Source organism: Parus major, chromosome 1 (assembly GCF_001522545.3).
Source record: "Parus major isolate Abel chromosome 1, Parus_major1.1, whole genome shotgun sequence".
Lineage (NCBI taxonomy): Eukaryota > Metazoa > Chordata > Aves > Passeriformes > Paridae > Parus > Parus major.
Window position 1 is genome coordinate 29,087,434 of NC_031768.1, and position 26,086 is coordinate 29,113,519.

The 26,086-nt window shown below is 39.2% G+C and overlaps 1 protein-coding gene across 1 annotated transcript; it reads right to left on the reverse strand.

Annotated features, from left to right (window-relative positions):
• Positions 1-3: 3 nt before the first annotated feature.
• Positions 4-19,219, reverse strand: IL18RAP (interleukin 18 receptor accessory protein). Its single transcript, XM_015646158.2, is given in 12 exon segments — positions 4-259; positions 261-595; positions 1,388-1,558; positions 5,009-5,146; positions 6,023-6,177; positions 7,930-8,050; positions 8,199-8,267; positions 9,829-10,003; positions 11,241-11,415; positions 11,541-11,808; positions 12,844-12,974; positions 18,910-19,219. Coding segments are annotated over 11 exon segments (1,791 nt in total). The 5' UTR covers positions 12,968-12,974; positions 18,910-19,219; the 3' UTR covers positions 4-199.
• Positions 19,220-26,086: the final 6,867 nt, after the last annotated feature.

Consider the following 26,086-nt stretch of genomic DNA (forward strand, 5'->3'; position numbering starts at 1 on the left):
ATAAAAATGTTAACAAAATAATAATTTATGAAAGACAGCTCACAGTTACAGTTGTGTGCAGCAGCAGTGTTTTGCTGTGCACTGTCACACTTCAGTCTTTCTGACTGTTTCAGAGTGAGCTATTGCTGGCTGTAGTGTCAGCTGACAGATGACACAGAAAAGGTCTTTGACAATCATGTTACCATTCCTGAGCCTGATGTCATTCTCCTGGGAAATTTCTCCTATCAGTATACCAGTCTGAATAACCTTTGGGATAAGCCCTTGAGGCTGCAATTTTCCAGCCTCTTAGTAGTTTTCACTGGCATGTGGTAACACATGTATTTCCAGAACTTCTTGTGTGGAGCAGCAGAAATGGAAGACTTCCAAGTAACAACTGGTAAAATCCGTAGTGCTTTCTTCACTTCTGGAGGCAAAGTGTCTGGCTCTTGGAAATCCTGGAACTTTATTAATACCAGTTTGATCCCTTTATCTTCCAATGCACAGTTCACTGCTGCCTGCAATTCAAAGATGCTTGGTCCACTGACATAGGCTGGGCTCAAAATAATTATTACCCGTCTGCTTTGTTTAATAGCTGTTACAACTTCATCTGTGTATGCTGGAGAGGAAACAGTGAGAGTTATTGCATTCTGCAAAGGAGTTTTCATCTTATCAGTTCCTCTATCAACAGCTAACACCCAGAAATAATGAAAGTGAAGAACAGGAATGCTGAGTAATCACATAACACCTAGAAATGTGTTTGCTATCAGAGGGTACCATGGCTGTTCTTATACAACTGAAGAACACAACCTTCTGCTCAAGACACGAAGGGCACTCTCAGTGAACTGAGACCTCAACACACTTCAACAGGGTCTCAGGGGACACTTGGACTTGTCTTTATCTCTCCAAGGAACAGATACACAGGTTTTCTAATTACTGAGGTAGCACTGGCTAAAGTTGCTCAGAAAGTAGCTACTGAAATATTTGGTCTTCTTCCCAGGGAATGGAGTCTGTTTGCAAAGAAATTCTTGCACAAGAAGCTTTGTCTCACCCCAGTAGCTCACAGTGACTTCACTCCAAAGTATGTATGCATCAGGTGCAGGGACCAGACACAAAGATCAAAACATTATTAGATTTGAACATAAATTCCAATACCTAATTATACAATTTGTTGCTTTGGCACATAATTTTTTTATTTTTTTTTTTGAAAGTGAAACAGAACTTTATAAAAACTGAAGATTTTCTACCATGCCGAAAGGGTAGCAAGTAAGATTAAAGATTTGAACATAAATTCCAATACCTAATTATACAATTTGTTGCTTTGGCACATAATTTTTTATTTTTTTTTTTTTGAAAGTGAAACAGAACTTTATAAAAACTGAAGATTTTCTACCATGCCCAAGGACCTTACCTCCTCCTGGAAGAATATCTCTTTCAAGAATACATAACTTGTATCCATATTTATTTTCTAGCATATCTGGAAGAAGCTCGAGGGCAAATTTTTCCTCACTAATTAAAGCAGAGTCACTTTCAGAAGAGCTTAGTTTTGCATAGGACACAAACGCATCAAATTCTTTGCCATCTAAAATAAATTAATAAATTAATGAATTAATAAGATAATGGCTTTATACACATTAACAAGTCAGACTGAAGCATTCAGTTTCTTTCTTGATGCTCTCTTTCCATTTATATCTGTTTAAGTAGGCACAACACAAACCTAAAATTATGACCTGTTCATGGATTACAGCTATCCAGTCATCAAAGACAACCCTTCTCCTCCCTGTCTTGCAAATTTTGTAGACATAGGCTACCAAAGCAAACCAGGAAGCTAGAGATGTTTACTGCAAGGTAGTTCAAAGGTTTGGCCCCTTCCTGGCAAAAGCCATGTGGTAGGGAATGATTTCCAGTCTTTTCTCTCATTTGACAAATGCTGATTAAAAAAAAAAAATTATTGTCAATGGCCAATCTTCTTTTAAAATATAATGAAGCTTAAAAGAACAAAGTTCCTGAATATTAGATGCTTGCAAAAGATGTGCTGTTTTCATACACTGTTATGCTTGTAAACAGAGAGACTTGTGTAAGGAACAAAGGCTAAGTTTGATCAAAATATCAATTAGACACCAAGTACTGACCAGTTATTGAACTTTAAGTCTCCTTAAAAGAACATTTGTACAGTGCAGATAAAACATAGATAAGGAATTTTTCTTAGCTTTGATCACCCTGGTACCAATGTTCTGAGTAACACCCATTCTTAACTAAGAGGAAAAAGCAAATTGTATCTATTTGCTGAATAAACTTTAAACTACACCTGAGGGAGAAGGAACATAAAACAATTTCTGGGGAAATCAAAAGCACAGTGGACCCAGATCAGTTTCCCAGTTACTTGAGGCCATTTAAGGTATCCTAAGACTACCAGATTTGATAGAGGAAGTATTGGAGACTCAAACATTTTGGCATGGCAGGACATCCTCAGGCAGCCAAAATTACATCAGACAACTTTGTTCAATTAGCTGAATTGTATCACACAACAATATAATGAATAGAAACCAGAGAAATTCCCCTGCATCCAGCACAGACGCCTAAGTGCTGAGTGTCATGACCCACATGCCTTGGTGTTAACCTCCTGATTTCTATCCCTAGATGTAAAATTATGATCACAAGCTGGAGTCACCAAGTTCCCACAGGATCTAGAAGAGACTGTATATAAGGCAAATTCAGAAAACTAACATGGATGAGTTGGGGCTGAACACTTAAATTCAGAACCAGCACATAGCAGAAACTATGTCATCAAAACAGATCAGAGGTGTGCAGATTAGGTTTGGAGGCCAAGAATGTGATCAGACAGCACATGTTGCATCTCTGTCCTCCCCTCTGCTCCTGGACACACACTTTCAGTCACATCCTTCTACTGGTGCTGAAGCTCTTGTGATATTAGAGGAAGATGATTCTTTTTGCTGGCTACACACTGTCTTTTACTGAGTTATTTTTCTGCCAGGCTGAGCCAGTTGAGGCCCACAAGAGTGAATCACCAGCAGTAGGCACACAGGACTAATGTGGGAATTAAAGGTGGGCCAGAGGATCACTAGTTCAGTTTAGATGAACTTCAATTCTTCTATAGCCTGAATTGAAGCTCCATTGAACACAGATTTTAAATGACAATAAATTGCATTGCAAGCCAGGTGTTCCTCATTTCACCCACAGAGGTCACTGCAATCTTATTAGACAAAAGACACTAACAAACAAACTTCTATAATACTACGATTACAATAGAAAGTTCAAAATAAATACAAAATAAGCATCATTAAGCCATTTTTTTACATAATAGTACAGGAAAATTGCAAGCTAATGAACTTTTTATACTGTATTTAAGATGCTGAAATTGTAGGAAATGAAGAATGCCTGACTTAAGCAAAGTGATGGCATCCATGTTCTATAAATGTTAGTATGAAATCTGTTGAATTATTTCTTTCTGGAAGAAGGCAGGAATTTTAAGAGATATATCTGAATTGGATAGTGAGGCAAATTAATGCCAGAGGGGTTGTGGTTCCTCTGCCCACAAGGTCCTGCACAACCTAGGTTGGCTCTGCTCTGAGCAGGTGCCCAGGGTACTTTCCAATCTTCCAGGATTCTTCAATTGTCTGATTCTGTACTGAGAGGGACACGAGAGAATAAATGATAGAAAGGAAGAAACAGCAAAATCAAGTCATAACTGCTGCTTTGCTGCTCTAAGAGCAAGTCCTTTCAGACCTCAGGAGACTTGATATGCATGCACACAAAGTGAGAAGGATGTAATCCTGCAGGTGAGAGCACATTTTCCTTGGGCAGAAAACTCTCTGGATACACACAGCTGGTCTGCACATCCCCCCTACTCCCACTCTGCTGTGTGCACAGGGTACATGAGAGGCAGGGGACAGGCAGGGGACAGGCAGGGGACAGGGACTGCCAAGGTGGAACCCAACCATATCTTCAACTTTAGTGCACAGGCCTTGGCAGGTCTGTCTCTGTCCCACTGACACGCAGGGTGAGCTCTCAAGGGACTTTCCACAGGTCCTTAAATCACCTTGTTACCAGCTAGAGGGGAAATTTTGAGTGGTTTCCCAAATTGCTTTTGTCAAATGTTTCAGTGCTTGCAAAAATATTTTCCAAAAGGGCAGTTAATTTTCTAATTGTGCATGTACTTACAGGTATTTAGACCCAGTTATTTCACACTCACATATAAGATACATTTACAAACACAAAAACAGACACCTTCATCTCACACTGCATCAAAACACAAGAATTTTTTGAGACATTTTCTCAGGCACAAACTATCAAAATTCTTTCAACACATGTAAGAAAATAATACATTAAGTTCTTGGAAGTACTCATAGTGATTTCTCATACATTTTTACACTGTCTATTTCAGGGGCCTGTTTTAGCTGAAATGATGGAGCAATGCTGCTACAGAGACTTGAAAAATCAAAAGCTAATCACTCGGGTGCAAATGTCAAGTTGTTTCCAAAGATTTTAGAAAGGAAACATGAATATTTCCCAAATATTTATTTGTCAATTGGTGCCATTTATAATCTTATTTCTCTCTTTTGTTTATTCTTCTGAGAAACTTTTTGACTTAATTGAAAAATACAATAGATCCTGGAGTCCTTCACTTTGTTATGCAAAGTCATTTTATTCTTGTCCAAAGGTTTCGTTGACATTTTTCAGAGAAGGATTTTGAAATTTTGGAGATGCTAAATTATTCCCTACAAATGGGTGGCCAAAATTCAACTTCCTACTCTAATCTTCTGTGGGTAAGTTAGGATAAAAGTCTAACTGACATTTCTCTTGGTGTTAGATATTTCTTTCACACTATCTGACTTTTTTTTCCATCTACATTCACTGAGCATCTTGCAAGGTTTAAAAGTCTTTGTATTGGCTCAAAGAGAACACAGTCATTTAAGAATTTAACTAAATGAGTAATTCATACCAGATTATCCCACATGGCAAAAGGCAGTAGAAAAACTGGAGCAAATTAATATTATACAGGGTTTCTTACCTTCTGTACTTTTGTTGTGGACCATATAACTTCGATACATCAACACTATTTCAATCCAGTGCTGGTAAATAAAGGCAGTGCACAAAACAAATGCAAATAGAGTAGAAATGGCACTGCATAGTACATATAAGAACAACACTGCAGAAAGAAAAGAGTCTATCAAAACTCAAGTTTCCAAAATAATACTGACACTTAGATAAGAAAATCAGTCCACAAATGGGGACAAAGCATCTTAAAATATTTTTTCTCATCCCACTGGCAAAATTTAGGGAAGTCAAGATTTCCTGTAGCCACAAACCTTAACATAGAATTTCAGTCTATCATCAGTGACCTTTTTTGCATGGCACCTCTTTGGAGGCATGAAAAGCCAACCTGTGACAGAATGCACAGAGAAAAGAGTCTCTGGTACTCTCAGCAATGCTGAAAACAATCATCACCTGAGATGGAAAAGCTACATCAGAACAGATGTAGCTGCACACAGTGCCCTTCTGGCAGCTTCCTGTTGCATTCCAGCGATAAACCTCCACTGTGAGCTGTGGTTTAACGCTTTAATTTCCACACTGATTCTGGTTTGGGCCATGAAAGTCTTGGAGGGGTGCCACATTCATATCAGGTATGGTAACTTCTCAGAAACATGCATGCTAATGACTGGGAAAATAAACAGAAATAACCTATAAAAATCAGGGAATACTGCTGCTTTCAGCAGCCTCTCTGCTTCAGTTTAGTAGATTGCCTATTAATGCTCAGAGATGACACCCTCCTTCCTTCTAGCTACTCTCCAACTTCCACTTGGCTCACCTGTCTGCATTAAGTCCCCAGATAGCCCTGTCCTTCTGAGTAATCCTCAAAACACTGTGGTTTACAAGACATCTGGCAAGTCAGACTTTTCTCACCCAGGTTCCAGAAACTTCTGCTGCTGGCTAAAAGCCAGTGTCAATGGGGAATTAATTAGTAGCAGAAGAGTAAACCTAAATGTGTCTTCAGGGGTAAATAGTTACCAGTTGATTGCTTTACCTCTCTGCTTTCTTTTCAGTTGGATCACAGCAGTGGCATTCCCCACTGAATTCTCAGCAAAGCACGTGAAGTTGCTTCTGAGGTCCTTTTCAGTAACTTCCTTCAATGTTGCAACATGAAGAAGTGTGTGTCCCTTCAAACCTTTTGGATAGACACTAAAGAGAGGAAAATATGTATAAATGCATGATATCTTTGCTGTTCATTCACACAATTTCCCAATGTGTTGCACCAAAAAATAGAAGAGCTTGCAACTTCTTAATATTCATCTTGAACTTTAAATGCAATATTCTGGTTTGGAACCTCCACTTGGTTTATACATGGTAAGAAAACACTAACATTGTAAGAAAACACTTTGATAGGCCCGAAGACTGGAAGGTTTATCCTTTGTTCATCTACTCAGCAAAATATTTACCAGTTGCCTATTTTTCTATGTATAGTCCCCTTTACTTCTGTAAGATTACATATGGTTTTCTAAGATGTAAATATTTGCCTGAAAGAAATGCAGATAAATGAAAATTCAAAAAGGAACCCCAAGAAAGAACTAGCTGGGGAAAAGACAGAGCAGCTCAGCCTCTTGCATAGGGGTAAAATGCCCAAGGACATGGTAGGCAAACAAGATAGATATAAGGGACAGAAGTATAGGAAATTAAGAGGTAACTGAGGAATCCCTTCAGGATTGTGTGAAGGATATGGGAAAGAGATCTGTGTCTGCAACCATTCCAGAATACCCAGGGCTTCTGAGTTTTGGCATTCCCCATTGAAATCCACAAGTATAAGCATCTCTGAGTCATCCCAAAAGGCATATCACATCATGCTGCTGTAAAATGGCAGTATCCCATGGCTCTACCTCTGCTACCTCAAGATAGAGTAGGAGTGAACATAGGCAAGGATTCAGCCAAAGTCTGTTGGGGATGTTTCATTTTGTATTTTAAAAATTAAACAGAAACTCTACCCATTAAAAAACTCCACCCATTAAAAAAACTAAAATCTTGTTAACAAGAATATTCCAAATCTAAACATTCTAAAGTTAGGAAAATTCAATTTCTAGTCTACCTCATGAGTATGTGTGTGATACCATAATTCTTTTTTTTTTCCCCAGATGACTCCTACTATGAGCTTGATTTTAGCAGTGACAGCAGGGCTTTTGCTTCCCCCAGTGTACAGAAAGTTTACCCATAAAGTTGCCTCAGGGCTGTGTGCTGAAAGACACACTGTGTTGCCTCTACTCTGTTGCTTGCCCAAGTAGAACCCTGCGTAAGTGAATGAAAACAGGAAGGAAAGGGAAGCGTGATGACTACAGGGGTTGTCCCCAGGTCACAGGAAACCTTTCCCCTACGTGTTTCTTCTCAGCAGGGTCTGGTTAATTCTTACCAGGGAGGAGTCCCAGAACTCAGTGTCCTGAAATTCAGTGCTGCTAATCCTCAGTCCCAGTCCGATGTCTGAGACACACGAACTCCTTTCAATGTCCACAGTGCTGGTTTGCTGCTCTGATTCATTCCCCACTCAGAGACAGCTTCCTGAGACAGATTGTGTGAATTGCTAGCAAGGCACAACAGAGACCGTGCTTTCAAGAACACTTGGGAACAAGAGCACTTGAAAACAACTGATGCAGGGACAGGCATCCAAGAACCCTTCATGTTGAAGCTGTCTATGAGCTAAAGTTTTAAGAGCTAAGATTATGCAGAGTTTGAGTTCTTGATTTTATGGCCACCAATATGTGCTTCTGTATGTGGAGGTCACATGCCTGTCACTTGCTCGTGGGCAGATACATTATTAGGTGAAAGAAAAGAGCCTCCTAAAGTGTTTTCAATAAAACTTATTCAGTAAAGTTGTTGTAGAAGGCTTTTTACAATTGCTTGTGGTGGTAGCAACAGGACTACTGGCGGGGATGGGGAGGAGGTTCTCACCTTGTTTTCTGATTCAATTTCTCACTTACATTCTCTTCGTTGTTTCGTTTCCATGTTACCCTCATTGGAGAAATTGTTTCAAACCCAAACTGTACACGGCATTCCAATTCAAGTGGCTTGCCTGGAACAAATGAACACAGAGAAACAATGCCTGCAGAATATTATTCTCTTAAATAGCCTAGAAAGCAGAACTGGTTTTCTTTATCATTATTTATCAATACCTCATTTAAATACTTTCATTTGCTTTTAGGGAAGGAATTGGAACTTACCAACTTCTACTTCGAGGATCACAACACCATTGGGATACAAAAGGTTTGGTGGATGAATAGTGTTTTTTGCTGCAATTCACAAGTTATTACAGTAACAAAGTTATTTTCAGTGCAGAAGACCAAAGAAAATAGCTTAACATTTAATTTTTCAAGTTTTAGGTGGAATTTAGACACCTAAGTCCAAGAGGATGACAACAAAACTTGTGTAGCTACTCAAAAACCTGCTATCTCATTTACTCTGAGGCACTGTCCTCTTACATGAGCTGAGAAGTTCAGCAACTACCCTGCACTTTAAATTAAGGATTAAAAAACTAGGAAACTCCCTTGGAAAACCCCCTGAAAGGTTTTTTTATGAATCCTCATACCAGTTCCCTGTTAACCCTCTTTTCATGTCCCGTAAGCACAGAGCACATGCACACCCCATTCATGGGCACAGACACTTGTACCAAAATAGCCAAGTTGTTTTTGAAACTCGGGCTGCCAAGGGGCACAGATAATGACACCCACGGGATGTACAATAAAACCCACAGCTTTGATATTCTAGGAAAGTCCCGTACTGCAGGAAATGGTACCATAAAACACCTTTTCTTTTTTTTTTCTTTTTACCAAGCCACAGCAGAGAAATGTACCGCAGAACAAGCTAAGCTGGAAGGGACCCTAAGCTCCATGGGGAGCCAATGCCAGTGTCTGACCACCCTCTGGGTGTAAAACTATTTTTTAATATCCAACCTAAACCTCCCCTGACACAATTTCAGGCCATTTCCTCAGGTTCCTGGTCATCACAGTGAAGAGATGAGTGCCTGCCTCTTCTCTTCCCCTCACATGGAAGCTGTAACTTCAAGGAGGTCTCCCCTCCATCTGGAAGGTTCTGGGGCAGTATAGATGCATATGGCACCTTTTAAGTGTTTTTCTGACTGCACCAGGGAGTGAGGGAAAAGAACTGAGAAGGACGATATGTCCTCAAATACAGACAGATCAGAATAAAAACAGAACTAGTCCAAGGCTACCTGGAGAATATTATGGGAATAAAGCCAGAAGGAAGAGCGAAAGAGCAAGAGGTATTTTAGGCCACCACCCAGAGCTCTCACAGGTTGGTAAGACATGGTTTCCTGTCTTGATGGGATGGATACATTTTCCCCTTGAATTCCTAGAACCAAATGCTTGAAATACCTGGGGGGGAAAAGGATCACCTATTTCAGAGAAGTGCTATCCTCACTGGACCATGGAATTTCAAAGGAGTGTTTCCTCACTAGATCATAGAACCAGGTTGCCTCACTTGACACATTTCTTTTGCTCCCTAAATCTTGTTCTCCCTTCCCCATAGTGACCTACCATCTACCAGGATGCTGAGGAATAGTCCTGTGCTGTTTTCATACAGAAGCAGCTGTACTGAATCCATACAGAGCAGGATATAGAATAGATTTACATTTTCCTACAGGACCCACTGCTATTACTATTGGATGTTCTAGTTGGTGTCCCAAGATGTCCTTAGAGTACTTGGAAGAGGATTTTAATGATCCTGTAGCTAATTAAGTTTATGGGTTTTTCAGAATAAGAGCCTGAACAGAAGACAAACATAATAAAGAAAACATACTTCAGGTATTTTATTCTGAGTTATTATATTACTCACCAATGACTTCTACTGTTACTGCTGTTCTCACTGTCCACTTGGTAATGTTTTCAGACAGAGTGTAATCACACACATATATTCCAGCATCTTTGTCATAGGTTGGGTTCAAGTAGATTTCATTCTGCTTAAGCTTTAGGCTTGGTCTGCTTTTCCTGTATTTTATCTGATGACCATCCTAATGAAAAGAAAAAAAAATCAAAGAATTAAAGTTGGGGTTTTTTTTCTTGCTGTTGTTGATGTTATTAAATTATATTTTAATATATTTGGACAGAATTTTCATGGCAAGAGGGCTAAACCAAGATCTTTACACTGAAGCCCAAAAAGGGATGTATTAGGAGTCTGAGGACATTTTTCAGTTATACATATAAAACTATGTGAATAACCTTGACCTTTTAAAAATTATTTAAAATTTAGGGTTGGTGCAAAAATATTAAATCATTAAGCTAATCTAAATCTCCTATTACTAAAGAGCAACAAAAAGGATCACCTTTTTGATGGACTAGGTATTTTTATTTTGTAAAGAAATAATTTTGAAAACATTTTCAATTATTTTATTAGAAGTAAAAAAAAAGTTTGGATTGTCTGAGGTTGAGAACACTGTCCCTACTTTTAGAAGCATGAGAATGTTCTCTTTTTTGAAAAGCTCCCCTATTTTTCAGCTTAATATTCCACTGAGAACAGCAAGAACTTTCTTTAAATTGAGTTCCGGAAAAATCCAGTAACACAAATGTGAAGAAGCTCATTAACTTCAGTGGGCTTCAGATCAAGACATAGGTAAAGATAAACCTCATTAAATTTTTTTAAGCAAATGCAGATTATCTTTGACTAGATCATAATTCTACTTGATAAAATAAAATAATGTAAATAATACCAGGCAGGAAAATGCACAGTAGCAAATTTTAGTAATTTTCCTTTGCTCATTTGGATGCTATATTACCATCCTTACAACACTGAGTCAGTAGTGGTTCAGTGAAAGAGTGTTTCATTAAAAACAGGATTCTGGAAAGAACAATTATTCTTAAGCTAATTTTGGGTCAAACAAAGCCAGGTTTTCTTTGGTATATTGGATAGTCTCAAAATTTGAAATGTCAAAATAAAAAATGTTACATTTAAATCATGTCAGTTTTGTTAAAAACATATTTTAATTCTCAATTACTTCAATTTCTTAGCTGAAGAGAAAGCATTTCTTGGCTTCTGTTTCACTAAGAATATTTTGGGGGTGGCAAATTTATTCAATACTTTTCCTTAAATACTTGATATGTACCAGTTCAAGATTCTAGTTTTGGGTTTAATTTCTCAGGCTGCATTGCCTGCCAAAGAAGAGCTCAAGAACTACGGCACATGGACATTAACTAGACCTGAAACTCCACCTACACTCAGCTGTTTTCAATACTCAGTAGACCAACTCTTACCTTGTACCATTTCACATCTGGCTTTTTTATGTGGCTGTAACATTTTGTCCCAGGACAGGTTATTGAATTTCCACTGCCAGCAAGAAGATATACCGTATTTGTGTCATAACCTGAACATTTTGCTGCCTTCTTTGTTTGAACATCCAAAACAATTTTGAGACATGGGATTTTTCCCCTGAATGATATTAAAAAAAATTTGAAAAAAGTTTAACATTTAATACCCAAACCAATCCAAAACAGTAATTCTCCTATAGAAATGGAAACCTTTGCTCCTTTACTCCCTTTTGCTCCATTACTTACCATATCCTACAGATGTACACTCCAGAAGCACTGTCTCTAATTGGTTTAAACCAAAGTGCATCCCCTTGGAGAGCCAGATCTGAGCTTTCCTTGATAGCCTTCATTGTCTCTTTATCTTTCTGATGCCAGAACCACTTCACCTTATACTGATTTAGAAGTGAGTTGTTATAAATGTTGGGAGCATCTCTATCTGGCAAAGCACATTGTAGAACAAACTCCTCACCATTAATTGCTCGGTACCATATTTGAGGTTCAACATGGGAACATCCTGAAAAGTAGGACAATAAGACATCAGTACCATCTGAAAGAATGGAAAGTCATGATGAAAAAATTAAAAATAAAAATCAGGGACACTATAAAAATAGAACCTTACCTTTCTTGTGTTGAATATTTATTTATGTGATCAGAAGATGGACTAATAAAAAATGGGTTTTCTTAAATATGTAATTTGCCAATGTTCTTGAAAACTTCTTCAACAGTGTCCAAATGTTTATTAGGCCTTTTTCAAAAGCTTAATGTGAAGAGTTTTTGTGATGTGTAGTAGACTTTTGCATGAGTGCTAACCTGTTAAACCTGAACTCTAGAAAAGCAGACGCAGCTCTTCTCGGTCTCCTTGTATTAATGGAGAAGGGGCTGACATAAGCCTGAGGAAGCAGAATCTGGCCACAACATGCCCTATTTAAGGTAAAATTGACAGTTATTGTCTCACTGATTTAAAGTATTTATCCTCCTATGTTTCAGTAATTGTGTCTAAAATTACATAATTATTTTTTTTATTCTGAAAGCTGTGGTCAGCCATCCTAACGCCCCACCTGCCAGTCAGGCTGTTGTGACCTTTGAAAGTATGGCAGGATTTCACTCCAGCAGAAGGGAGGTCATGAAATCTGTTCCTCACCTGCCCACCTGGGAAACTCTTTACTGTTTCATTTTCTTTCTGCACACTAAATTGGATCAAGCTCCTCTAGATGTATCATGTGTATGGAAAGAATTTGATAAATCAGTCTCTTTCTGCTTTTGTGTCCCTTCTCCCCAGTCCCTGCCTCACTAGACCAGATGCTGGAGACCTAAGTCACAGAAGAAATAAATTTGTTCTATTTGGACCTCAGAGATTCTCCTTTACGTTTATCCTTTTCATTGGGGAACTAACTTTTGAGTCAAATTTAGGGTATGTTGTATTACCAATACTTCAGAAGCTTGAACATGTGCAGGAAAAACTCTGAAAAGCAAGGAAAAATTAAGATCTCCTTTTCTAAGTTTTCAGAAAGCACCACAAACACCAAACATCACAGGAGCAGACTCTTACCTGGCAAGTTAATCTCTCTAACTTCTACCCCACTGACAAAAAATATTTGTATCCAGCACAAAATGAGCATTATTTTCTTTATCAGTTTTGGTTGATATTCTGAGACATTTTCTTTAAGAATCATTTGCTTCCTGTAAAAGAGAAAAACAGGGTTTTTTTGTAAATCAGAGTCCAATAAAATAGATCATTTCATATTCCATTGTGTACCTCTATAAAACTTTGCAAACACTATTTCCTTCATATTGTGTTTTTGGGTTTTTTTTAAATGGGGTTTGCAGCACTTTTCCGGGTCACGCTATTTCAGAGTAATACAGGATGGATAATACTCAAGAATATGCAACAGTCTCTCTAAATACATCTTGAATAGAATTGCTTACAGATGGATTTCCAAGCCATACCTACAGCAATGCAGAACTCCACCTATGGAGTGGAAATGCAGATCCTACCTCCTTTGATAGGAGCATGTTCTCTAAGATGAGAGGTAAGAAATCAACTATCATCAGCCTTCAGCTAATGATGCCTATCATTAGCAGGCATCACAACAGTCTGAGACAGGCATAAATGACCCCAAAAATCCATGGAGCACTGTTGTAGCTTGAAGATCAACAGGCCCAGGGTGAGTTGATTTGATTCCTTTGGGATTAAACCAAATCTGAAGATGTGCTGCAGCTTCAAGCAACACTGAGCCCATGAGACTGGAAACCATGCAGAAGTGAAGCTCTTAAAGCATGTCCTGTGTGGGCACATGTTTGGTTCTCTCTCACCCAAGAGACCTGCTCCTAGCAGGCTTTGTTACCAGACAATATGGGCATATTTAGGATGTCTAGTAGGGCCAGCAGAGCAACCTAAAACCCCTTTTCCTCCTCCATGGTGTACCTGGGTGTGCAGCATCAGGTGTCACTTCTGCACTACAATGCTGTGCTGCACTGCTTGCTGGGCAGGGTAACACCCACACCACCATGAGGGACCAGCTCTGTGTGCTGCCCTTGTAAACTGAGACTGGAAACACTCTGGGGATTTGGAGCAGGTCCACAAAGCACACAGATGCATCCAGACCCCTATATGACAGGACTCTGTACAAGGTGAAACCCCAAACTATATTGTTATGTTTTCCCTCTTCTACTAAGAAGTCTGATTTGCATCCCACAGCTTTTTCAGCCACAGGCTGCCCAGTGGGCATGGCTTAATTTGGTATTTAGTAAGGACATATCCAACGCATGTCTGGAGTGCCTGGTTCAGGTGTAAAGGGCATATACTTTGCTACTGTTCAATTTGTGCAGCAGTTCATTGTGCAACTGAGCCCTCAAAGGGGTTTTTTCCTTCCCTTTGGCCACAGAGTGACTCTGCATTTGCAATGCTGTCAGAGAGGCACTGAGTCAGCCCAAGGGAAAAGCAGAGAGTTTGGACAAAGGCTAGTCCCTTGTCTTTTGGCACCTCATGCAAATCAGGCACCAGTCATACTGGTTAGCATCAACAGAGAAACCAGTGCACGCTGAGCTAGAGAGAGAGGTGATGAGAACTCCCACGCTACACTTTTCCAGGCAGCTGTTCTGTGCAGAGGAGAGCACTTCTAGTCACCATTCTCTTCAGAATGTCTCTATTCCTTGCAAGTGAATGGAATGATCTATTTTTATGCTCAGAGGTCACAGGAAGTAAGTTAACTAATTTATCTGACCCCATCCTGGTGCTTTGTTACAGGTTGGCTGCCAACTGTCATCACCCCACATAACTTTTAAAATCATTCTGAAACTCCAAGCCTCTATGTATGTCTAAATAAAGTGAGTGTGCTACCAGCACTGGCAAAAACACTCCATAAGTTTATCTAACTTTCTTATCCACTGCAAAAAGATCAATGTATCCTGACTCTTGAATCTGGGTTTATGACACCTGTGAAGACCTTGCTCAAGGCTTTCATTGAGGCTACATCTCTAGTCATGTTAATTCTGTATAAAACCAAGAATGGTGCTTTGAGTCATGTCATCCAATAGCCCACATGGCAAAGGCATGCTGGTGCCAGTGGCAATCCAAACCCAAGGGCCTTTTGTGTGGTTCACTCCTGTAGTCAGTCCCCTGAGCAGGTGTTGCTGCTGTCAAAAGCAGAGGAGCAAGCACTGATCTTTTGATCCTCATGAATGAAAACATCACTTGGGAACACAGCAGGAAGCGGTGTCAGGGAAAGTTCAGGCTGGATATCAGGAAACTGTTCTTTACCCAGAGAGTGGCTGGGCACTGGAACAGGCTCCCCAGGGAAGTGGTCACAGCACCAAGCCTGACAGAGCAAGAAGTGTTCAGACAACACTCTCAGGCACAAGTTGTGATTCTTGGGGTGTCCTGTGTGGACCAGGAGTTGGACTCGATGATCCTGATGGGTACCTTCCAACTCAGCTTACTCTATGATTTTATGATCTATTTCTTTGTCCTCTACACTCCACTCTCCCTTGACCCCCAGTAAATGGTCCAGTCTCGCTCCTGTGACAACTCTGGTCCTTCCTGGCGTCTCATTAAGCTGTTAAACCACCAGAAGCTATTTGAAGAGTGCCTGACCTGGCATAAGATAAGCAGTGGAAATATTTACTTCCCAGCTTCCATTTGTGTGTAACTGGGGACATACAGGCCACATGTAGTAAAACTACATGAAGTGACTGTTCACATTTAATAATACCAGTGATGTATAATCACTTTGTTCTGCAATTTGCTGCCATACTAATGATGCCTTCTTTAAACTCCCAAAGGTCACCCCAAATGGGAAAGAAGTGCCGAAGGGAAGGTTGACTAGCGAATGTTACAGCTTTGATTAGCAAATTTTCTAATTTTTCTACTGTCTTTAGCTAGGCATGGGAAAATACACCACTGCCAGTTTTTGGTTTGGTTTGGGGTTTTTTTGCTAACTAATAATTTTTATTAGAGAATCTTGTAATCTTTGGATTTTTGTTATATTTAAAAAGTATGGTAGGATGTGAAATTAATAGTTGTCATCTTGCAAGTGTGCTTGACAGGAACAGGGACATTCACAGCAGAAGCAGACAACAATCACCATTCAGGTGTATTTGCACTGCAGGTGTACTCAGGTGATTTGGTGACTTGGTTTACTCAAGGACTCATTTCTCTTTATCAGTATCTACCAGAGAAAGAAAGGACTCTACTCCAGGCAACTTGTTATCAAAAGTCTCTGTACCTTCTCCTGCCATGTACACAGCCATATTATCATATCCTTAGTCTAGGGATTTAGGGTGCCACTTAATTGGAAAGTATCATATATACAAAGGAAATTAAAGTAGTCTTCCCATAATTTCCTAAAAAATCCAAGTGAAAAATAGGAATTGTATTATATTGCCTATGTTTCAACTCCTAAAGGATTGTTAGAAGAAAAGAGTACATTTCTATTTCATAGAGTTTTCACAGTATCACAGAGTAAGCTGAGTTGGAAGGGACCTGTAAGGATCGAGTCCAACGCCCAGCCCTTTTTGAACTCTGTCATGCTTGGTGCTGTCACCACTTCACTGGGGAGCCCATTTCAGTGCCTAGCCACCCTCTGGGTGAAGAACCTTTTATTGAGATCCTGCCCAAACCACCCCTGACACAACCTCAGGTCATTCCCCTGGGTCTTGTCACTGGTCACCACAGTGAAGACATCAGTTGTACACTGTGATTAGGTCTCCTTTCAGCCTCTTCTTCTTCAGCTTTTTATGTAAAATATAAGCCAAAAAGTCAAAGTCAGTTTCTTGAGAACTGTGCCATGCTTCATGATACCTCTGAGATCTAGTAAAGAGTGGCATACTACAATCATACCATCATACAATTCTGATTCACCATTAAAGCTATCAATTGCTCTGTCTTGTATTCAGCTTATATCAATGGAAAGGCAAGCATAATCTGATTCTAGGACTAAGATTAGTAATAGCCACACAGGAGATGAAAAAAAGCTTTACCATATCTGCAAAATGGAAAAGGATATTTAATGAAACTACTTCCTATGACACTACTGTTTGTCTGACCAAGCAGTTAAAGCAAATTTACTTTAAAATGCACACTCAAAGGCAATAAAATGAACTCACCTTCAAGCAGACAGGTTAGGGACAGCTAAAAATTGGAGCTAAACCATATAATTAAAAAGAAATTATCTCAAAATCTTACTTGCACATCCTACATAACGTGATAAGAATTGTGGTTAGTTCTAGCCGTGCACTGAGACTGTTTCCTTTACAGGAATTTATTCTACCTCATTGTCATCATCCCTTCCTTTCTCAGTTTAGTTGCAATAAGCTGAAAATTTCCGGGTCGCTTTCTTGTAAAAAGAACAGGGGAAACACCTCCTAGTAAAGATCAAAGCCTCTTGGGTTCTAAAATCTTCTGTTTGCACTGTGTGCAAAAATGTGCTGGATTTTTAAGTTAGCTTCATTTAAGAAGGGTGATGTTTCCTTTTCTTTTCTTTTTCCATATGCTGCTTTTAGAAGGTTCACCAAAATCTGTAATATCTGAAATTGACAAGATTATTCCAATACAGAATAACACTCACAGTAAGAATCGAGTTCTCCTTACCATTAATGTCCCCAGCTACCTTCCACACCCGCTGTAAGTGGGTGCTGTAAGTGGGAGCTGTTACCTCCTATCTATGTCCTCTGAGTTCAGCCTCACTGGTTTCCCAAACACAGCCTTGGCAGAGAGGGAACAGAAGCCCTGATGAATCTGAGCCATCTGTGACTTGCCTCCCTTGGACCTGCTAGGAAGGCAGAGCACTTCAGCATACATAGTGCCACGCAGTCCAGCCCCTCTTTCAGGCTTCCTGCTGGGATGCAAAACCCATAAAATACAGGCTGCACAGTGACCCAAACTACTTAAAAGCATCTGGGAGCACTTTGCCAGCATCAATTCAGATCCAAATAATCCCTGTGTTCCAACAGAGGATATGTAAATATTTGTCCATCAGTTTGCAGCAGAATTATTTCAAGAACAGTGGGACTTGTTTGTCTTTTCTTGTGAAGTTCTGTATCTTTACTGTATATTGGGTCAATCACTCTATTTCCACAAGAAGGTAAAAAAGGCTATCTGTTGTGTAACAGGGGATTTCAAAGTTGCCTCTGTTTATGCACACATTCCTTCATGTAATGATCAGTATTAATGCTTAATTCTGTTGGGTTCTGAGTAATTTGAGATAATTTGTATTCTCAGCTTCCACATTTTTAGCTCTCTGCTTATTCCAGAGCTGATCCCATTGATGATCAGCCTTGGTGACTGACTCCTAAACTATATTCAATATTTTGCCCCATTGCAAAATACATGTTTGATTTATAAACCACAAAAGGCTCCGATTTATCTCTAGAAATTTCAGTATAAAGAAATAAGCTTTTGAAGGTGTCCTGTCTGCCTAGAGAAAAAAAAGCACTTTTGTCTTTTGTTCCCTCTTCACCTAAAGAAATTACAGAGTGGAGCACAGCTGAAGTCAAAGCCCTTCTTCTTTCAAACTCAGATTATCAGAAAAAAAGAAAAATGGTTCCATCACAAAGATGCATCTTAAAGACATAAAATATACTTATTTCAAGTATAAATTGTCATAGTGTCCAAGTAATAAGATTTACCACAATCAAAAAACAAGCATAATAGTCCAACTATTATATCAGAAATACATTTTAGAAATACAACAGAAGCACCAGTCACACAGAGTTTTGAAAGCCATGTTAACAGAAGTCTGAGTGGTATGTCATATTGGCTACCACATTGTACGAAAATCTTGTGTATAGTACCAAATATTTGGCTAAGCCTCTGCTCCAATTCGCCCCTTTGTCTCCTGTGGAAGTAATATAGACACTAAAAAAGCAGCCCCATACACTTTCACTTCCAAGGTTCATATTTATCTTTGTCTGCCATGCAAAGTGCAAAGTGCATAAAGAAGAGGGTAAAGGACCAGCCCAGAATATCATTCCTGCTTCCTCTCTCTCCCCACGCTCTCCTCCCCTTTACTCACCCTCCCACTCAGCTAAAATTTAGCTTTTTTATTTTATGTTATATCTCCAGAAAATTGTACCTCCCCACCCCTGTGGAAAGACAAGTTTGGGGGCTTTATCATACCTTGTTCATCTCACTTCTTCTCTAGCGCGGAAAATATACCAGTGTGTAAGCAGTGCAGTCTTACAATGCTGAGAGGATTAAGTTTTTTTACTGTTCTGGTACTATTCTGGCTTAACACATTTATGCATCACCTCATCCTCTGCCCAGCTATGGTTAACACCCAGTGGGTAAGAAATTTTCCACTCCGATTATCTTCTACACTGAGTCAGTGGTGCTGGTTCTGCTGTTGCAGGAGTGTCTGAACAATATCAAAACATGAACCTCTGTCCATTTTGTACTAGCTAATGCACTCACTGAAATCAGTCATGGATGGCTTCTGGAGACTGTGATTCTCTGTGAAATAAAGGAAGATGGTGTTACTTTACCATCAGTTTGCTGCACTACAGTGAATTCTGCCTTGGGCATCAGAGCCTAGAGACACAGAAATACTTTGAATATACTAATAACTGAATAACCACATGCCAGCAGAGAGCAAAGCAAATTTTCACCATGCAAACCTTTCAAAACTTTTAGCCCTGACAATTCTTAGCAGTTAATTAGAAAATATTGTCTAGCACCTCAAATTCCATGACAATTCCTTCTTGTTTTCCTTGATAGTCCAGCCTGCTTACTGCAAGCCAAGAAACATAAACTTGACAGGGATGACCACTGCTGAATTTTTGGTTTTCTTTCAGAAACTTACTGTACTCCAGCTTAAAAGTAGGTCAGAGTAGCTTCTCCTTTACTCTCACAGGAGACATTACTCTTATAATGAATTTAATGCCCATTATACATTTATTCAAGGACACATCTTTGTATGCATATAATTCCTTAGCTTGAACAGCTCTTCTTTCTAGTGCTTTTCTTTTCCTGAATCCTTTCCCTGGTCATTTTACCAACCTAGGCAATTAAACTCTTCCAGGATCCCTTTTCATGGCTGATACTCATGGCTCTGCCCCACAGGTCTCAAGGTCTCGTTTCACTGGAAGCAATTCATTGGTATTTGTCTTTCCTTCATCATGCTAAAAGCTGGAGACACTCCTGAGATTGTCACAAGTTTTCATTTCCAGTGTGTGAGTTCCTTCCTTGTAGATGAATTTTTGTTGCTAGTCCACAAAAGCAGTATCTTCCTTATGTATTACATAAATAAATATGTTTAATGTACTGCTTATCAAGCCAATATGCACAAATAGAGACATGGCTATCACAGCTGAGAGCTAAATATTTACTTTCAAGCCTCCAGAAAAGCCTGAATCCATAACTGAGGTCTTGTAATGAAGTCCTCAAGAGATCTTTTCGCTAGTGATATTCAGATAATTCCTAGTATATATTGCCAGCTCTTCAGGAATAGACACAGTCTCTTCTGAATTTGCCCAACTCTTTCTAAAAAGTCAGATTTGTACAGCATTACAAGTAGTTTTGGAACCTCTTATGGAACAGCATTCCTTCACCATAGCCAAAACCCCTAAAACAGCTACAATTTTCCTGCAGTGAATAGAAAAGAGTTTTGCAGCCATATAGTAGAATGAGGTCTCCAGCACACCACTGAAATTGGCTTAGGTCTGGTAGTGATCAAAAGCAATAAAGCAATAACTCATAAATCTATTTGGTTACCTTTCAGAAATACCTCAAGGCATCAATGTACTGAGCTCTATTATTTTTGTATTCGATAGGTTACAAACAACAAATACATGACACTGGACTGTCTTCCTGATGTACACAGTTTCTCACCCATAGAGGCCAGATGGGAGATCAAACAATAAGAGATAAAACATTGTGATGACTTTTTTTATATATTTAGCTGACAAAACAAGCAGAAAAAACTACTATTTTGGCCTACTTGCAGCTGTTTTCACTGAAATTCAGAAAATTTGGATTGCTGCACTACAGGAAGCTGTAAGTTGTGGATACTGCAGAAAGCTTGGTAACTGCTGCTTCACCCAGACACCCAATCTAATTCTAGTTCAGAAAATTATTTCCCAAAAATGCAATCACATTTTCTCTTTCAAAATACTGAATGCTTTTCAAGTACATCAAAAGCATCTCATTAGGAAAGGCAACATCTCAAACATACTTAAAGTCTGCAAGCCAGACCAAAAAAAAGGTCTAAAACGTGTCTAAGAAGAAAGCAATTTTTTTGTGTACTTTCTCTGAGAAATCAAGATAGAAAAGGACTTCAATATATAACCACAGTTCTAGAGTAACCTTCCAGGCCAGACACATACATCTATCTTCATGTTAATCTCTATTTTCTAACCATTTTTAATTACTTGAGGAATCAATCTACCAAATTCTAGATGTGACACATAAAATTCTGGACCATTTTGCATAAATCAACTATGTACTCCCCTTAAGGTCTGAGATGTCCAATGAACACTAACCTTGCCCTACACACACAGGAGTTGTGTTCCCAGAATCTGTTGGAGTGTCCTTATTGGTTCTCTCATGTTTTGTAGCTGCTGGCTGCAACTGCTGGGTTCCAGTTCAGGAAACACACTGGTAACAACTTGCTTCTGCAGGCATCATCAGCCGCTCTGCAACAGAAACAGCAAATCTTAAGGCTCCCTCTGTCCAGCCCTTCTGCAAATCTCCTGTTTTAATTACAATCTGGAGAGTGGTGGAATTGATAGGATTTGCCCTTATGCTCGGATTTGGAGTGAAACAGCTGCTTAAGAGGGGGAATTTACTCCTGTTTCACAAGTTCTACCTCTCCAGCGTCTCTAAAAAATGCAGATGGTCATGAAGCAACAGAAGTACTTAAAGTAGAAAAAAACCCTCTAACTGACAAACCTTATGCAGTTATCAGCCCTTATACAGTACTGCCCTACAGCAATGATATTACATACAATAGTCCTAATTCCTCCTACATTTATGTTACAATTATCAATAGACAAAAAGAAATTTTGATACTCTTTTGCTTCCAGCTTGTATTGTTTCTGGTAGAAAGTGGTCATCCAGCAACACTAAAAAAATGCAGACACAGACCATGTTCTCACAGCCAGTTACTATGTTACAGTACATAGCAAGAGAGACAACAAATTTCAAGACCATCTGTGTCTTCCTCAGGGAAATTACATATTTCAGTAGCTTTCTGGATTTGGCTTTGTTTTAATCTTCCTAAATTATAAATGAGACATTCATTGCTTGTGGTCTAACCACACATGCTTTTCTTCCATTTTTTCTTCATACCCTGAGCTTGATTTTTGACACTTATTGTGGTGGTGCATTTCTCCTCCCATCCCTCGGGTCGCACTATGAGCTGAGAAATGTTCAGTAGCCTTGACCTTGAACAGCACCTGGACTGAGCTCTCTTGAAGAAAGTTTCCAACCCGAATTGTGGCTAGGATGGAAAATTACTATGACTAAAGCCCACACTCTTGCAACTCTATAAACAGCAGTCCTAAGTATGACCCTTTCAACTCTCCACAACCACAGTGGGTTGCAACCAGCAACCTTCCTCTCAGAGCCAGTGAAATCTCAACTTTGCTATACTTGGAGGATCACTAGACAGCAGCAGATCCTGGGCTCACAGCCCCACTGCTCGAGGCACAACCCTTTGTAACTTTTCTCTATAAAATTATTTTTCGTTTCTTTTTTCTCTTTCTCTGATTCTGCTGCTTTCTTCTGTATTTTTCCTTCTCCTCCTGGATTTCTCAGTCTCCTCTGAGCTGAGCTCCTTTGGGATCCTCCCTTGTGGGAAGTCCCGCTTATCTCAGTTCTCTAGGTTGGAAGAAAACTCCTGAGCTCATTAGAATCTTGTTTCTCATGTTTATTAGAAGGTCATTACAAAACTTGGCAGGTCTTTCCAGACTGGCTGCACAAGTTTAAATCACTGCAATCTGGTACATTTCTTTCTGATGGTACAACAAGGCCTTGTGGCTCACCCTGTGTTTGAAAGCACAAAATGGCCCCAAACTATGCAGTTCTTTTGTCTTGATACTTATTTTTATCCAATTAACAATAGACACATATATTATTTTTCTTAATGACCCAGTGACCCATCACCTGTGTGCTGCACTGCGGCATTTTCTGCCCAATCACTCACTACTACCCAAAAACCTCTAGAAGAAGAACATGAAGAAGAAAGGAGGAAAAGAAACATTCTAAATCTTCCATCTTGCTTTCTGCTTTCTAAACTAACTTAAACTCTAAACTAACTTTTTCACCCAACAACTTAAGAAATTCTCTAATCTACACACACTTTTAGCTATTCTATCTAACTTTAACAGTTGTTTTCATGTATCACCATGAAAACATGCTCATGAATTTCATGTTATATGAACTTCAGTGTTCTTCTGGATCTTAGAACTAAGTATCAGAAACAAGGGCACACACTCTGTGTCTCGGACTCCAACATTGTCCACTGAGAAGATACAAAATCATCTGATGCGAGCACTGAATTCGAGGGGCATTTTTCACAGGTGTACCTGATACTCATTTCTCTAGGTCTGCGTGCATGCAAGTGTGAATATGCTGTAGTAAATGTACAAGTGTTACTCTCCTAAAAGGCAAATGTACTATGAATGTTACTCTCCTAAAAGACTTAAATTTGTAAAGTAGGCCTGTAAATGAGTCACTGTTGTGCTGTAGTAAATTCTTCATTAATCCTTTGTTAAATTATGTAACTTAAGCTATTGATTAAGTGCTGTTAAACCTTTAGGCCTAAACTGTTGGTCAAGACTGGCTCAGTTTAGCTCTGAACCTTGTGTCTAAATGGGAGGGTCTTCCTTATTCCTTTTCATCCTTTTCTTTTCATACCCTAGCTCTTTTCTTCCCCCTGCTTCCCCTCCAGCCTCCTCATAGATAATTTTTGGGTTGACTTTGGGGTTAGATTGATTCATTTTAGGTTTTAGTCTGTTTTTTGCCTGTGTGCTTTAGCTATCTAGTAAGTAGTAGAGTGAAGCTTGCCAATGAACTTTTTCTCCCTTTCACTTTTATATTAAATCTGATTTTGCCAATACATATGTCAGTGATTCTATAAGCAATCCCAAAACAATCATGATACTTCTTCTGTCTAGCTGCAGCAAAAATGGAATGCGGAGAAGGAGAAATATAGTTTTATGAAGTGCAAAAGTGAACAAATATAAAGTGCAACTAAGTTCAAAAGTGAACAGTGTAGATCACTGAAATGATCTATTACCTCAAACCAAATGACCCATTATCTCAAACCAGCTATCAGGTGAATTCACTTATACATTGACATATATGTGATCAGGCAAATTATCACAACTACAATCTATAGAAGTAATATTAGCAGTTCCTTTTGTCTATGGACTGATAAAAAAAAAGAAGATATTTCCAAGGTCTGATTAATGTGAGTAATTCAGGATATAAGAGCAATAAGAACAACATCTGGCATTAGTATGAATATGCATATCCTTAATTGCCCTTGTCCCCCTTTACCACTGCATCATAGGCAGTGAGGATCATCTATAAAGTGCCTGTGTTGTGATACCTTTCTGTGCAAAAATACTTCCTTTTTTACAGATGTTGGGTCATTCAACACACATCTGCTTTGATGGCATTCAAACAACTTGGGAGTTACTGCCATTAAGCTTTCAACCTTCCTTACATATAATCTTCTGTTATTCTGTAAAAACTCAGGGCAGTCAAATTCTGTGTGGTGTCACAGGCTTTAGGGTCCATCTCCATGAGGTATAGCACCTACATGCAGTCACATTGTCTCTCCAAAGTGAGGTGAGGGGAGCATCCATGGCAAATTCAATTTCAGTTTAGAGTAGCTGATTCTCATAGAGGGTAGGCTTGGTCCAGAGCTATTAACAAACCAGGTGCACTATCCATAGTCACATGTGTAGTAGAACACTTTTGACCTTTAAATTTTTAGGCAATACATTGTTGACAGTATATGAAAAACTACACGGCTGAGGAGAAAGTTTAATACCTCAATTAAATATCAGGTAAGATGTTTGGTTGGAAAATGGATGTGCCTAGTATGTCTGACTGCATTTCTGTGCTGATAGAGAATGTTAAAAATTACCTGTGACTAGAAAATACCGGAAACACTGATAGAGAATAACTGAACATTGTGAAAGATTTGAGATTTAGAAACGTAGAGGCACACATCTGCAGAGGAGAATCCTCTTCAGTAAAAGCTTACACCAGAGAATGGCTTTTACCTATGAACCACATTTACATAGCTGTTTAGTTAGACAAAAAGGAGACCTGCTAGAGCTGATCTGAAGGTCACTGCAGATGGTTTTTTTTAAAAATTTTAACTAAATTTAATTACATTTTAATAAAGCCTTTTTTTGTTTGTTTGTTTGTTTGTTTGTTTGTTACCTGTTAACCTGGCAATAGTGTTGTCTCCATTTTGGAAATCTATACTTAGCCTTTTTTTTTACCTAAACATCTTCCAGAAACTATGCATGATTGAAGGATATTTGACAAACAACCTTTCATTCCCATGACATTTGAGACATAGTCATGACACCCAACATTCAAACAGTGTTTTCAAGTGTGCTGAGAAGGTAATGGAGCTCCTCCACCTGTGTGAATTGTCAGTGTAAAAGAGATGCCTCCTCAAAAGCAGCAGTAATGGCATAAAAGACAATAAGAGTGGGCAGAGTCTTGATAATCTCCCTGCAACCTGACAAAAGATGCTCCAAAATTATTCTCCCTTGACTTCTCCCCACTCACTCTAGCAGGAAATATGGTTCCATTTTACCTGGGAATTAATGTCAGATTGGTATCTTCTGTCAGGCAACTAATAATAAGGGTTGATTAGCATAGTTTTGAATAGCATTACTAACTTTGTTTTAAAAAATAATATTCAGACAAGAGCCCCAAAGGGTTAGGAGTGTAAATGCACACCAAAGATGTCATTTTCACCTAAGTCCCCTACATGGAACAGCTGAAGGCAGCTCAGGGTATAACAGAATCACAGAATTACAGAATGGGTCAGGCTGGAAAGCACCACAGTAGGACATCTGCTCTGACGTCCTGTTCAAGCAGAGCCATCCCAGAGCACATTGCACAGAATTATGAGTCAGTTCTTGAATACCTCCAGCAAAGGAGACTCTACAACCTCTCTGGGCAATTGGTTCCAGTGTGGTATCAGCATCCATGAAAAACGTGCCATTATTTCTATCCCATCCCCCTCTTCTCCCTGTTAAAATGAGCATTTGCAATCTTTCCAGTGCAATAGGATATAAACAGTCTTTACCATTTCTTCAAATGA